Source organism: Chaetura pelagica, unplaced genomic scaffold, assembly GCF_000747805.2.
Source record: "Chaetura pelagica isolate M959 unplaced genomic scaffold, ChaPel_1.0 scaffold260, whole genome shotgun sequence".
In the NCBI taxonomy this organism is placed as follows: domain Eukaryota; kingdom Metazoa; phylum Chordata; class Aves; order Apodiformes; family Apodidae; genus Chaetura; species Chaetura pelagica.
In genome coordinates this window covers 1,203,745-1,218,515 of record NW_009951940.1, presented here as the reverse complement: position 1 = coordinate 1,218,515, position 14,771 = coordinate 1,203,745, and the positions used below count along the sequence as shown (strand labels likewise).

Sequence of the window (14,771 nt, the reverse complement as noted above, 5' to 3'; positions counted from 1 at the left end):
CATTTGAAAAGGCAAAGGTCCATCCTTTGCCGACCTGCATGCAGTCACATTTGAAATGACATATTTGCTACCTGCTTAATGGGGACCCATCAGTTTTTTTGCCATGGGGAACACTTGTCAGTGATTGATGTCACAGTCCCAGCAAAGTCATGTAAAAGTTCTTGCTTTTTCATATTTAAGAATTAACTCTACTCCAGTAACATGGTTCAACCTGAGCACACAGTTCCACATACAGAACTGCGTTTTGCTTCTGTCAGGCAATGCAAGAAACTGAAGCCTGGGCCTGACACAACTCTGATAACGTAATCCAAAGCTTTGCTTTCTAAAGAAGATGGGATAAGATGATTTCCAGAGTTCCCTGCCCAAATAGACTTCTCTTCACTGCATGGTTCTCACACTCTCAGAACAAAAAGCATTCGGTGCTTCTCAAAATTACCCCTCATTTCTGAGTTTGCAAAATGGTGATTTAAGTATTGCATCCTGATGAGGAGGCATATTTGTAATTTGCTCATCAGAAATCTTCCTTTTTCAAATAAAGACAACTATTACCTTGCCTAATAACATCTAAGAGACTGCTAAACAGATAAAGAGGGTTCATTACAAACATTTCCTACAGAGAAATAAAAAATGAAGCTCATAGCTGAGTGTATCAACTTTTCTCCTTTTCCCCCATTATTTTTAATCCAAGTTGATGGTATTAAAATTGACAAGAGTCTCTGTTTGAAAATTCTGAACCAATTAACTGTGTAATGTTATGTACTAAGAGTCTGATTAATTTGATTTAGAGTCCCATACATTCCACTATTTAACACATTTCACTGCATAAACATCACCATTTAACACACGTGCTGTATTTGCTCTTTTCATTCCATACACAGAGCACCCAGAAGAGTAGGAGCACACTGGAATTAATTAAATAGGAAAACCAAGTCATCATACATTTCAGGTTCTAAAATTATTCTTAGTAACAAATTTCAGACAGAAAAATCTATTCTTAGGTGATTGGCAACTGCTGTTCTCTCAGGCTGCAGAGAAGAGGATGCTCTGCTGAAAAAAAAAAATCAGGAGCTGGAATACTGAAATGAACAAAACTCAGCAGCTCTCACATTGCATTTCAATACTCTGTCACTGACAGAGCAAACCTGCAACAAAATAAGGTTTTTCTGTTACAAGTAAATATTACCTTAATTGCCACCTGTAGTTCTGTTAATGTAATTAATATCATTTTCATAATGATGCCTTAGAGGACAAACAAAAAATGATAAAACACATCACAAAACAAAACCAAGATTCACCCATCAGGCTACTTTTCAATAAGGAGAAATAACTGGAAGCATGAGATGTACTGTATTTCTTCCATACCTTTCAATATTCTTTTAACCCACAAGAGCTTATTTTATTTATTGCATTGTTTTTTAAAGTCTTTTATGCCATTTTTTTCTTATTGCTCACTGAGATGGAGATAGGCTTATTTACTTCTGCTCCCTCGAGTAGGACAAAATTGCTGCCAATGGTAATTTATGTAATTAACTAATCAGGGTATTTAGACATAAGAAGAAAATAATTTCGACCAAATATTCTTGCTTTTTACTACTTATTGCCTCAGGTTTAATTTTTTTTTCCTAGTAACATTAAAATAAAATTCAGATTTCCAAAAAGCAGGTGATCTTTGCACACACTGATGGTTCTACAGTTTCTTCCATTTTCTTTCTATATTTTCTTACATCCTCTTTCATCTCTATATTTCTACAATAAAATCAAACTGAATCATTTGAGTAGGGATGATGATTGGACTCCGTGATCCCAAGGGTCTTTTCCAACCTGAATAGTTCTATGATTCTATGATTACAGTTCCTTAACAGGGATCATGATATTTATATTATTATACTTACCTAGAAGTAGCATAACACAACCACTTCCCCTTTTATTAGTGAAAAAGTGAGCTTTATTATTCCTAAATCATTACTATTATTGTTATTATTTCTAAAAATCAGTATACACACCCTTAGTGTTAAGTGTTTTTGCTGTGACCTCCAGTTTCTCCAAAGGTTCTGTTCCAATATTTTCCAACTTGATGATGAGCTGCTGGGTCTCTCCATTGTAAAGCTGGACAGACACATTAGTGGAGATTTCATCCCCTGAAGAAGGCTGAAGTGTATGAGCAGACCTGCAAAATGTGACACACAAAGTACTATGATAAACATCTTCAGTCCTGTCCAACTTACTATCTTCTATCAACTGTTCTTTGAAGACTCCAACTACTGCTCTTCAATCTTGAAAGTGTTGGATCTCATTTTCCATTCTTGCTTTTTTGCAGGGTAAATTTTATAACCATTACAGACAAACACTGATAATTTATGCATAAGACAAATAAGAGTTCAAACAATACAAAATGTGTATTCCTAACTGTGAAAGCTTGTTAAAAAATGCTGCAAAAAAAACCCAAACATAAGGGAAAGAATAAAAGCAAGAGCAGGTCATTAGTATAAGCAAACTTGAAAAAAGTGATATCTGATCAACCAAGTGTTGGAATACCAGGGTGGAGTAACAATGAGTATCAAGAGCTGAATATAAAACAAAAATAATAAAACACAAAACTGAGGAGAACAGGAAGTTGAGCATACATAGGAGAAACCAGGGGGAAAGTCCCCTGTGAGACTCTGAAGTCCAGACTGTGCTCTGATCAGTCCATAAAAACTACAAATGTCAGAATAAAGTTAACTGGTGGGAGAAACAGCTGCAAAGAGATGAAACCTTTGTACTCAAAAGTGATATTATCTCACACTGTTTGGCATTCCCAAACCCCACGAATATGCGATAGATCACATCCTGGGCTGCATCCAAAGAAGTGTGACCAGCAGGGCCAGGGAGGGGATTCTGCCCCTCTACTCTGGTGAGACCCCACCTGGAGCCCTGGGTACACCTCTGGAGCCCTCAGCATAGGAAAGACATGGAGCTGTTGAAGAGGGTCCAGAGAAGGGCCACCAAGATGATCCAAGGGCTGGAGCAGCTCTGCTCTGGAGACAGGTTGAGAGTGTTGGGGCTGTTCAGCCTGGAGAAGAGAAGGCTCCAGGGAGACCTTAGAGCACCTTCCAGTGCCTGAAGGGGCTCCAGGAAAGCTGGGGAGGGACTTTTCACCAGAGAAGGCAGTGATGGGACAAAGGCTGATGATTTTAAACAGAAATAGGGTAGACTGAGGTTAAACATCAGGAAGAAATTCTTCACCATGAGGGTAGAAAGGCACAGGAACAGGTTGCCCAGGGAGGTTGTGGCTTCCCCATCCCTGGAGGTGTTCAAGGCCAGACTGGATGAGGCTTGTGCAGCCTGGTCTGGTGGGAGGTGACCCTACTCATACGAGGGAGGTTGGAACCTGATGGTCTTTAAGGTCACTTCAAACTTCACCATTCTGCTCTTCTGTATATGGAATGAAGATTAAAACAGCTTTAATGACAGATAAGCTGCACTGACTTTTTAATGCAGCTGTTCACCCAGCAACTGTTTTGTTAAGGGATCATAAACAGCACCTGAGATCCACTTCCTGGAGCAATATATTGTAAAAATAACTTACAGATGAAACGAAAGTAATCTATGAGTTATATGTGCTGTATGTCTTATATGGATGGTTATTTGAAGCTTCAGAAACATGGGAATTTATTTAAATGAGCATCAAGTATTTCATTTGAAGGCAACAAAAGTGTCAAACCAGTCGATTACTGAAATAGTAGATATGGACAGTGCTGTGACAGCATGTCATGGATAAAGGAGAAATGAGCAGTAACCTTGACCTTTGCTAGGAAGAACTAATAAAGGAGCTAAGACAATGCCATTTTAGTGAGCAACAGAGGGCAAAAAGCTCATGGGAGCAGATCCTGAAAGAAATTCGCAATGTGAAAGGTGAAACAGTGAATATAAATTAAGTCTTTAGAACAGTAAGGAGGACTGCAGAACACAACAGATGGGCAGAGACTGACTGTATTTTTCATACTAATGCAAAATGTTCAGAAGGGATCAAGGATACAAGGGCAAAAGTTACTGAGATTAATGACTGATAAACCTGTTGATAAAGGTTCAACAGCTTCTTTTGGCAGGTATTACTGCTATCCCTCCCTCCTGTCCTATCCTTCCTTAGTACAAGTTAAGAAACTTCCACAAACTGAAGCAGATTTTAGTCATTCAGAATGCATCCATGACAACAAGTACTTAAAACATGTATTTTTTGATAATTTAAAATGTACTGTCATGTATCATTACCATTGCAGTCCTCTGAAGTTTGGGCATTTGGAGTGACAAGGAAGAAGGAATTTCTTTTCTCCCCTCATATTTAGACAAAAATACCAAGGAATTGCATACTAACAGACCAAACAAATGGTACTTTCAGTTACTGTACAAATGTACATCTGAAACCTGAGCACAAGCTAATTCAGCTTTCAATTTTTATTCTGTAAAACAGCTTCTTTAATTAAAAAGCATCTCAGTTCTTGCATAAGTACTTTATAGTCACCAGCTTTGTTCTGAACTTGCAAGAACTCAGGTCTGAGACTTCTCATGGGGATATTGGCAGATGAAAAATTATATATGAGCCAGCAAGGTGTGTCTGTAGCCAAGAGGAAAAACAGGGCAGGCTGACACCACCAGAGTATCTGTTGTGACCAGATCAAGGGAGGTGATTCTGTCCCTCTACTCCACTCTGGTGAGACTTGACCTGGAGTAACATGTTCAGCTCCAGAGGTCCCAGCATGGGAAAGACATGGAGCTGTTGTAGCAGGTCCAGAGGAGGCCACAAAAATGGTCAGAAAGCTGGAACACCTCTCCTACAAAGACAAGCTGAGAGAGTTGGGGTTGCTCAGCCTGGAGAGGGCTCTAAGGAAACCTTCTTGCAGCCTTTCAATACTTAAAGGGAACTTGTAAGAAAGGTGGAGGGAGTTTTAACTCAGGTCTGTAGTGACAGGACAAGGGGCAACAGTTTTAAACTAAAATAGGATAGGTTCAGATTGGACATAAGAAATTCCTTCCTGTGAGGGTGGTGAGACACTGACCCAGGTTGCCCAGGGAAGCTGTGGCTGCCCCATCCCTGGAAGTGTTGAAGGGCAGGTTGGATGGGGCTTGGAGCAACCTGGTCTGGTGGGAGGTGTCCCTGCCCATGCAGGGCGGTTGGAACTGGGTGATCTTTAAAGGTCCCTGAGGATTCTGTGAGGGAAACATACATGTTCTGAGCAACTTGAACTAACAATTAAGTCATATCACTTGTCAAAGTTGGCTCCTTTTGAGCAAGATCCTGGACCAGAGGCACCGTTTCCAAACTACACTATTCCATTGAGTGCCTCTTCAAGAGTTTATGAACAATAAGCCTTTAAAGGATTCAGTCTTTATTTTTAAAGTATTATGTTAATAATAAATAGCCATTACACTCCCTCAGCTAATTAAATCTAAAAATATTTTCTATTAAATTCCAGTATTTCAAGCAATAAAAAGAACTCAGATTTCTATTCTAAAGTAAAAAGCACAGCTATAGTTTGTCTTGTTTTACTAAAGCACTGATTATATACACACACAGAGGAGTTTTTATTCAGTGAGTAATGTTTAAATATGAGCAAATAAAATAACAATGATGTTTCCCACCTTGGAAGGGAGGTACTGATCTGCAGCCTTGGCAAAGCTGGAATGACTTCAACAGAACAGCCATTGGTCTTCACTCCTGGCAGATTGTCCAGGAGGCAATCACTGAAGACTCCAAAAACTGAAGTGTGGTAACCTAATTTTTAGAAGAAAACACCAACATGTTGTGAATCTTTCTGTTTTCTGAAAGGTCCAAAAGTACTAAGGATACTAGTCAGATCTTGCCAATATTTCTACTGTTCAAACCACCACCTTCTCTACAGGAGAATCTTCCATAAAATATGCAAAAGGTTTTCAAACCCACTAAATAATGTTTCTAAGTCCATGACAACTTACAAGCAACACATGCGTCTGTATCTGTGACATGTAAAGTAAAAAATAACAATAATCCATAAAAATCCATGAACATACCATGCATTATGGTAAGTTCTGTAGAACCTTCACAAGATCAACATTACAAGTTATACAACAGAGACAGCCATTTTATACCACATCACCTAATCCACTGGTGCACATAAAACCTGTTACCCTTCAGCATATTGTAACAGTTCCCTGTTTCCTCCAAAGAAAGTTTATAGGAACAAGACTCAGGTGTATCTAAAAGCTAAGGAAAAAAGAAACCTAAAGGAAATAAGTCAGAAAAAAAAAAAAAAAAGACATGTATATACAGACACCTGCTATAAAAGACCACAGTTTGTCTGTCCTCCAAAAGTTCAGTTTAGTAGGAAATCTCTCCACCGCAGTTCCTCACCAGGCAATATATACCAGCCATATCTGAAGTAAAATTTCATATATTGACACACAAAAAGATGCCAAATACAGAAATCAACTCCTCTGCTTCCAATATATATTTAGTATGTGAGGCTAAAGCAGACAACTACAGCACAGATGTTCTGCAGGCTTTGATGCTATTCTGTATTTATTGAAATAGTTGAGGAATTGTTCTACAAGCAGGCAGAAAAGCACTGAAGAAAAACTCAGTAAGAACAGTTTCTTCAAGTTCAAAACATTTCTTCTTTTGGTGTTAATGGTTCCTTTCCTGTAGCCCTGTGTTCCAAGAACATGCACTTGAAATTCTGTGTTGGTAAGATGACCCAGTCCTACTACTTTTTGAATCCATCTTCTCCACATAGATCTCCTTTTCTAGGAGACTCATCTGTTTATCTTCTACATAAGGTCTTTAAATCTCTTTACTTACTACAAACACAATTCTATTTAGGCTTATAAATGAAATGTTATCTCAACTGCAGCAGCCTATACACATTGACTAAATTGTTTCTACACAAACAATCTGCAAAAATTTCTGTAATCCTACATCAACACTATATATTTTAGGAAAATAAACTGCAAGATTTATCTTCTGCATTCTCATTAAACAGTTCAAGTAATCCTCCTCAGAAGCTTTCCAAATTAAAGCATTAATAAAGGGGACTTTGAGTTCATTATCCTTTTCCTCTCATATGTGCGATATTGTAAATATGTGCTCATTAATACTGTTAAATCAGAGATTTCTCAAGCTGTGTTTTTCCTCTAGTATAGAAAACAGATTTTTTTGTTTTGTTTTTTTTATTTTACATACCAAGAATTCAGAATGGCAAATACATAAAGTACAGAAATTCAAAATGTGTTGTAGAAACTTATAAATCCACAGAGACATAAAACACAAGGTTGTTTTGCTAGGAAGAGAATGACTAAAGATATCCCTTACCATTGACAGTGATCTGCCCAGTGGTTTGAGGAACACCAACGAGAGTCACTGGATAGAGCCCAGATTCAGCAGGTAGAGAAAGAGCTGCAGGAAGAGATTCAAATTCTACTCCTGTTGTCAAGAGACCCTGAAAAAGTCAGAGAACACAGGTAAGTCCATTTATGACATACACTTACATTTTTATCAGTTAGATTTTAAGCCCTTGCATTGTATCACCTGAACTTTCACAGAATCATAGAATTGTCAGAGTTGGAAGGGACCTCTAGAGATCACCTGGTCCAACTGCTAAAGCAGGATCACCCAGAGCACATTACCCAGGGCTGCATGCAGGGGGGTCTGGAATATCTCCAGAGAAGGAGACTCCACAACCTCCCTGGGCAGCCTGCCCAAGGACTCTGTCACCCTCACTGTAAAGAAGTTTTTTCTCATATTTAAATGGCACTTCCCATGTTCCAGCTTGTGCCCATTTCAACAGTGGAACATATTTCAGGATCTCAGGTGGAAAAAAATGTATGGAAAACAAATAAAAAAATTAACCCAAGCAGAGGAAAAAGAATGACTGATTCAACCCACATGATGATGTTTCATACCTATGTTTATTGTACCTGTGACCTCTATTTGCTTGTATTTTGAACTGTGGAACCCAAACATCACTACTGGCTCTTGCTTAGCTTTAATTGGAGTCCTAGCCAGAAAATATTTATCTATGGGGAGAAAAAAAATGGTGCATTTACAGATAATAAGAACAAGCCTTGCTTTTCTATCCAATCTAAACATCTTGGTGCATTTGAAACCCAGTTAATTAACTGAAGATGCCTGAATACAGAATATTCTGTTGCAACTAAGAAATATAACGTGAAGAACAGATGTCTAAGTTACCAGCTGCATTTCTATATGGATAGATTTTTATTTTTTAATAAGGATGCCATAGAAGTATCTCCATCAATTAATGCAGTAAGTACAACGAGACTAAACCTGAACTCCATGAGGAAGCTTCACAGGAACTCAAAACTCTGTGAAAGAGGTAGACACTATTTTTGTAAAGACATATGACAAAACTCATGCTTTGAGCCACGAAGAGACTGAAGACTGAACAAGGAGATTAAGAAGCAGCAGCCTTATCTGCACAGGGCCAGAACACCAGCATTGCTTTCCTTTGAAAACACCTCTGTTGGCCAGGTTTTAATCCAGTTAGGGTTTGAATGATGTACCTCTAATGCTGCATCAGCTGTACAAGGCAGACTGACCATCTTGTGTATCCAATTCTCAATTAGAAATTAGGAGAATTGATACTCCCATAACAAGTACTTAAATAAATGCAAGTGTAACCACTGGAATTACCCAGCCAATGACTGAAACTTGACTTGTCATGTACATTGCGTTTTAATGACCTGGTTTGCATTGGGACCAACCAACACCAAGACTTCTTCAAGCAACTCCTAGATATTAAACAAAATAAACCCACCACTAACCAAAAAATGAATTAAAAGCAATTTCTTCTCTCCTCTGAAGGCAGGGTGTCTTCTGGAGAATTAACAAACAATCATCTTTTACGTGATGCTACATAACAACTCATTAAATGCTTTGCACATAAGATTTTTAACAGTCCTAAAGACACCAGAAGCTTAAGAAAACAAATTGGACAGGTTTGTCAGGTTTCTGATTTATCTTCTACTGAAGATCTGAAGTCACAAGATTACTGTAATATATCCAAAAGCTAAGTTCTAGAAATTACTTCTTTGTAGACTTGACACTGTTGAGGCAGCACCTAATTCAATCCAAGCTGTTCTTCCTCTATGGAATGGTGCTTTGGAGTGCTCTTCTTTCCTAATATTGCACTAAATTCCATTTTATCATTTAGGCTGAGTTATAAGAACACTGTGTCAAACCCTCATTTCTACTGAATATTTGCTTCCCTGCAGTTTCTCATGGAGACTTCAGCCATCAGAAACAATCCACAGAAAAAGTAAATAAAAACTAATCTGTCTCCCCATAGATTCACCACCCAGTCTGTCACAACACTGATGATTTTTGATCCTCAGTACAGATTTTTGATTCTCACTGCAGAAACACAAGCTTGGTCACTACTTTTCCAATAGGTACATGGATGTAGCTGGGAGCTGGAGCAGGCTTTGTTTGCACCCTTGATGGTACTTCCTTGCAGCATTGCAGAATAAGGAGATCAAAATAATTATTGCAAGAATTACACAACACAAACTAATTTTTGATATGATGCAACATAATTGACTGCATGTGACTGAATACTAATCCTTCTAAGTGGGATTCACCTCAATTAAATCCTTTCATTCAAGGACTTCAAGATTTAAAACAATCAATGACCAATAAAAAACAAACCCTCCGATCTCTTTTTAGTCTCAGCTATAGCAAATCTAAGTAAATCAAATTGACAGGGACTGCTAAATATTATTGAACCCCATCTTCATACTCTGAATGCGGAGCCAACTCCACCTTAACCACTCCCAGTATGTTTATCTAGTGAGTTTTGGAATGTCCCTCAGTGATAGTCTCTAAGAAGGGATTAGGTAACACTGGACGGCCTTTCCCATTCAGATTTACTCCTTATAATACAGTGAACTTACCTTGTAACAATTAAATTGTTGGTTTTCCATTCATAAAATCATAGAATGGTTTGGTTCAGATGGGACCTTAAAGATTACCTATTTCCAACCCCCCTCCCACCAGACCAGGCTGCTCCAAGCCCCATCCAACCTGACCTTGAACACTTCCATGGAGGGGGCATCTGCAGCTTTTCTGAGCAGCCTGTGCCCGTGTCTCACCAGCCTCACACTAAAGAATTTCTTCCTAATGTCTAACCTAAATCTCCCCTCTTCTAGTTTTAATCCATTCACTTTTGTCCTTTCTCTACAAGCCCTGGTAAAAAGCCTCTCCCCAGCTTTCCTGTAGGCTCTTCAGGTACTAAAAGGCCACTATAAGGTCTCCTCAGAGCCTTCTCTTCTCCAGGCTGAACAAGAGTAAAACAACCTCAAGGGAGGTGATAAAGCAACACAGCCCAGAGAAATGCATCTAAAGTAGCTGTGCTTGCACATCTCTGGGCTGCCATTTGACCTCAAAATTTCCAATGAAAACCTCACAGTGCAGTGAGAGTTTTGATCTATAACACAAATGAGTTCCCTCATTGCAGGAAATTGAGGCCTGGAATGAACCCAAGCCAAATAACCCTGAAGAAACTAAAGATCACAACCACAGGGGAAAAAAATAGGGAAATTAACTGAGAAAAATTAAATAAATCAATGGTAATATTTTTAAAGGGCAATGGCCAAGGCTTAGGAAAGGCAATGATCACAAGGCAGCTGTTAGAGAAAGCATCTTCTTGGCAAAAGAATTTAAACTCAGGATATGTTAACAGTCAAATCTAGACAAAAATCAAGATAAATAGGCAGTAATAGAGAAAAAGGCACACAAATGCCTCTGGAGTGCAATCACCAGAAATGTGCAAGTGCTCCTGGACTAGAAGGAAGAGTTACTAGTAAGAAAAATTGCTGGTATTAAATCGATTTAATAACAGTAGGGAAGGGGAAAAAAATGCTACAGATAGTGGAGATTGCTCCCTAACCCCTGAATTCGTATCAAAATGACACCCTTGGATCATGCTGATCATAGATAACTACTACAGCAAAGTAAGTACTCAGCACAATTTTTCTTAGGATGCATTAAGAATGCATTCTCAGTCTATTCTTTAATACCAAAAAACATGGGATCCAAGGGCTTTCCTACAGAACAAATGCAATGGAAATGCCAAAGCACCTGCACTAAGCACATACTATCCCTGGACTAGAAATAAAAGAGCCTCAAGCACATTATCACAGGAAAGAGAATACTGCATTCATGTCTCTGATTATACGAGTTCTACTATTCAGTAAAACTTTGAAGTTTTTGAAGTAAAGATATGAATAAAACAAAAACTCACTGAAATAGGGAAAAAAAAAAAACAAAAACCAACAATATAAAGCTCAGGTAGCTGTGGAGTTCCATACAAACTGAAATCAAGATACTTAACCCTTCAAACTTAACCCACACAAATAAGTCTTTTAAGACAATGACACATCTAGAATCTCTGAAAGGCATTTTCAATATTATAGCAGAATTCAGCAATATTTGCCCAACATTGCCCTCTGGTGCCTGAAACTTTTTTTAGATTAACAGTGACAATCAAATCAAGGCTGAAGTTCTGTCATATCCTTTACAAACATAATAAAAAATAAAAGGAAGTGTCAGATGTCTTTTCTCTTGAGTCTTATACCTTATTTCAAGTAATACCATTTAGTAATCATTGCTCTTTCTGACCTCATAGGAAAAGTTTAGCCCTACACAGTCTCCTTCAAGCAATATATGAAACACACACACACAAAACCTATTTTACAGTTCCTTGTATTCCTATTAAGCAATTTAAATTGTCTTAAGAGTGAAGATAATGCATGCTATTATCACAGCATGTCTTTCAATCACTTCAAACCCCAATTTAGTTTTAGAGAAACAAAACAACTCGTATGTCAATGGCAGCACTTGGGGATGAAATTAGTATGAAACTGGGTTTTTTAGGCTTTACTTGCCTATCCTGAAATGCAGCCATTCTTGTTTTAAAGTAACACAAGTTAGTTTTCACAATGTACATATTTTACCCCATGTTGCCAAACAGTTTACTGTCAAATATTTATTTAAAAGAAATTTTCCCTTACTATTTCTAATGACATTCTAGGCAGGCTTAGAAAACACCAAAGAAGACCGTTTTCATCTTTCTTCCCTTCACCTTTTTTGTCTGCATTCTTGCCCAATACAGCTTCAATTAAATTTTGTCTAGCAGTAAGTAAATGTTCTCTCAAGACAGCAGAAACTGTAAGAAGATGGGAACTCACTAAAGAGTAGTTCATGGAAACAACTTAAAAGATCATCAAGTAAGTGATGGGACTGATTATAAAGATTTATCAGAATTGAAGCTGGTAATTTTAAACATCAGCAAAGGGCTCTTGGCTAATAGTAAAGTTTTGAAGTTTACCAAAAAAATGTAACTGCCATTTTTATACCATCATTAATCAAATTACCATATTTAAAATTGTCATCAAATAAACACACTCCAAACAGAAGAGAATAATGAGCTTTTAATACTATAAACTACATTAGCCCATGTTTTGGGTGGGTATATTTTAGTTTCTCCATATTATTTAATACAGTTTATGCTACTGTGTATATATTACAGCCTTCTTAGAACCACGGTTATATTTTCTACAGTAAGTGCAAAAGAAATGCTTTCACTCAATAAATAACATTGTCTCAGGTTGGTTTGTTGGGTTTTTTTGGCCTTTAATATGAAATTTGAGAAACAGAGGGAAAAGCAGTTAAAATCTTAGAGGACTTAACACTCTTCGCACTGAATCTTCACACGCGTGTAATTTTAATAGTAGATCTCACTAGATTGTACAGTGATTTACTGCTTTAAACATTTATCCCAGGATGCAGCATAAATCCATCAGAGATTCCCCAGAATTTGGGGGTTCTTTCCAAGCACTGAGATCTGAAGGCCAATTTTTCCTAAAGAGAAGACAGGCTCGGTCACTGCAAGAGATGGGATCGATCACTCCCATCCCTGAACCAATCTGTACAGAAATTAATATTACTGGGAGAAAAAGTGAAGGGGTAGATACACTTATTTACAGCTGAAAATCCTATCTTCTGTTAACCTGGGCTCCACAACCAGGATCTCAAAAATATTCTGTCTAATCCATTGCAGTCAAAGCTAGTTAGGCTCATTTTTGCCTCTTTTACTCTGTTGATTAAAGGTACGTGCCAAGTTTTATTAAAGAACTTTGTCTGATCACCCCTGTGCTGTCTCCTACTTACTGAAATACACAGTTCTTGGACTTCATCACCTCCATATTCCATGATTAAACTTTTTTATTTGTTATTTTACAAACACTATTGCACCTTTCAATGGATCAACATTCTGACTATGAGGACAAGACCATTAAAAGGACAGAAAAGTCCTTGACAGAAACGGGACACACATGAAGAACAGGTATCTAAATAGAGTCCCAGGTCATAAATATGGATGACAGGGAATAAACAGCAAAAACAACAAAGAGGGGCAGAGAGCTGTGAGAACAATAAAGTAAAACAAATAAAAAAATCAACTTTCAGCCATAACAAACAGGAAGACACATTAGGAAAAGTACCATGATAAAAGTTTGGAATGATGCCTCCAGCATTCCTTTATACATTCAACAGTTAACAAATAATAAACTGAAAGATGAAGAAAAGGGAACATTAGAAAAAAAGAAATAAGACCACAAAGTTCAGGACAGTTAAATGTTGATGAATGGTGAACCACAAAAAGTGTAAAGAACAAAGGAACAAGGGGTAATGGGTGCAAATTGGAGCATAAGAGGTTCAAGGTGAATATTCGAAAAAAATGTTTTACTGTGAGAGTGACAGAGCCCTGGGACAGGCTGCCCAGGGAGGTTGTGGAGTCTCCCTCCCTGGAGACATTCAAAACCCACCTGGGGGCGTTCCTGTGTGATGTACTCTAGGTGACCCTGCTCTGGCAGGGGGGTTGGACTAGATGATCTTTCGAGGTCCCTTCCAACCCCTAGGATTCTATGATTGTATGATTCTATGAACAAGCAATGGAGAACTCAAAGAACTGCCAGTCATTGGAAACAACCTTGAACCAGCACTCATACTGCAAAGGGAAGACACTGAGTCAGAAGGGAAAAAACCTGTGGGAGAAATAAGCTGAATCTGCCACTGAGTGACAGGAAAAGATACACTTGCTATGAAAATGATGCTGTGAGACTAAGGAATATGAAAGAATGTGATACACGATGAGAAATCAGACAACAAGGGGACAAGGGACTGCAGGCATTGGGTACACGTTAATAATAAACCAAAACATTTTAAAATATTAAACAGTGCATTGAATTATTAAAATAAAAACAAATGAGCTTATTCTTGGAATAAAGTAATAACTACTCTCACATTCTGGAAAGCTCACAGAGGAGACTGGGAAATCAGAACCATTTCAGCTGGAACGTAATGTGAGAGATCCTCTTGCCCAGCCCATTGCTCAAAACAGGACAACTCTGAGGGCAATGTAGGGTTTTCACTGATCTATAAACTTTTCAAGATTTCTAAAGCTGGATATTCCACATTCTCTGTCGGCAAGCAGTTCCAGTGTATGTTGGGGATGTTCAGCCTGGAGAAGAGAAGGCTCTGAGGAGACCTTAGAGCACCTTCCAGTGTCTGAAGGAGCTCCAGGAAAGGTGGGGAGGAGCTTTTGACAAGGGCTTGTAGTGAGAGGACAAGGGGTGATGGATCAAAACTGGAAGAGGGGAGATTTAGGTTAGACATCAGGAAGGAATTCTTTAGTGTGAGGCTGGTGAGACCTGCAGTAAATGTATCCTGAAGTGGATGT

The 14,771-nt window shown here is 38.2% G+C and overlaps 1 protein-coding gene across 1 annotated transcript in view; it reads right to left on the bottom strand.

The window, feature by feature from the left end:
* The window catches only part of TRAPPC9 (trafficking protein particle complex 9), a 453,230-nt gene that overhangs the window by 391,016 nt on the left and 47,443 nt on the right, over positions 1-14,771 (bottom strand). Inside the window, exons 12-14 of the mRNA XM_009996696.1 lie at positions 7,325-7,451; positions 5,620-5,752; positions 2,004-2,167 (exon numbers count right to left, since the gene is read on the bottom strand). Of these exons, the coding sequence (XP_009994998.1) occupies positions 2,004-2,167; positions 5,620-5,752; positions 7,325-7,451 (424 nt within the window). The remainder of the gene's footprint in view (positions 1-2,003; positions 2,168-5,619; positions 5,753-7,324; positions 7,452-14,771) is intronic.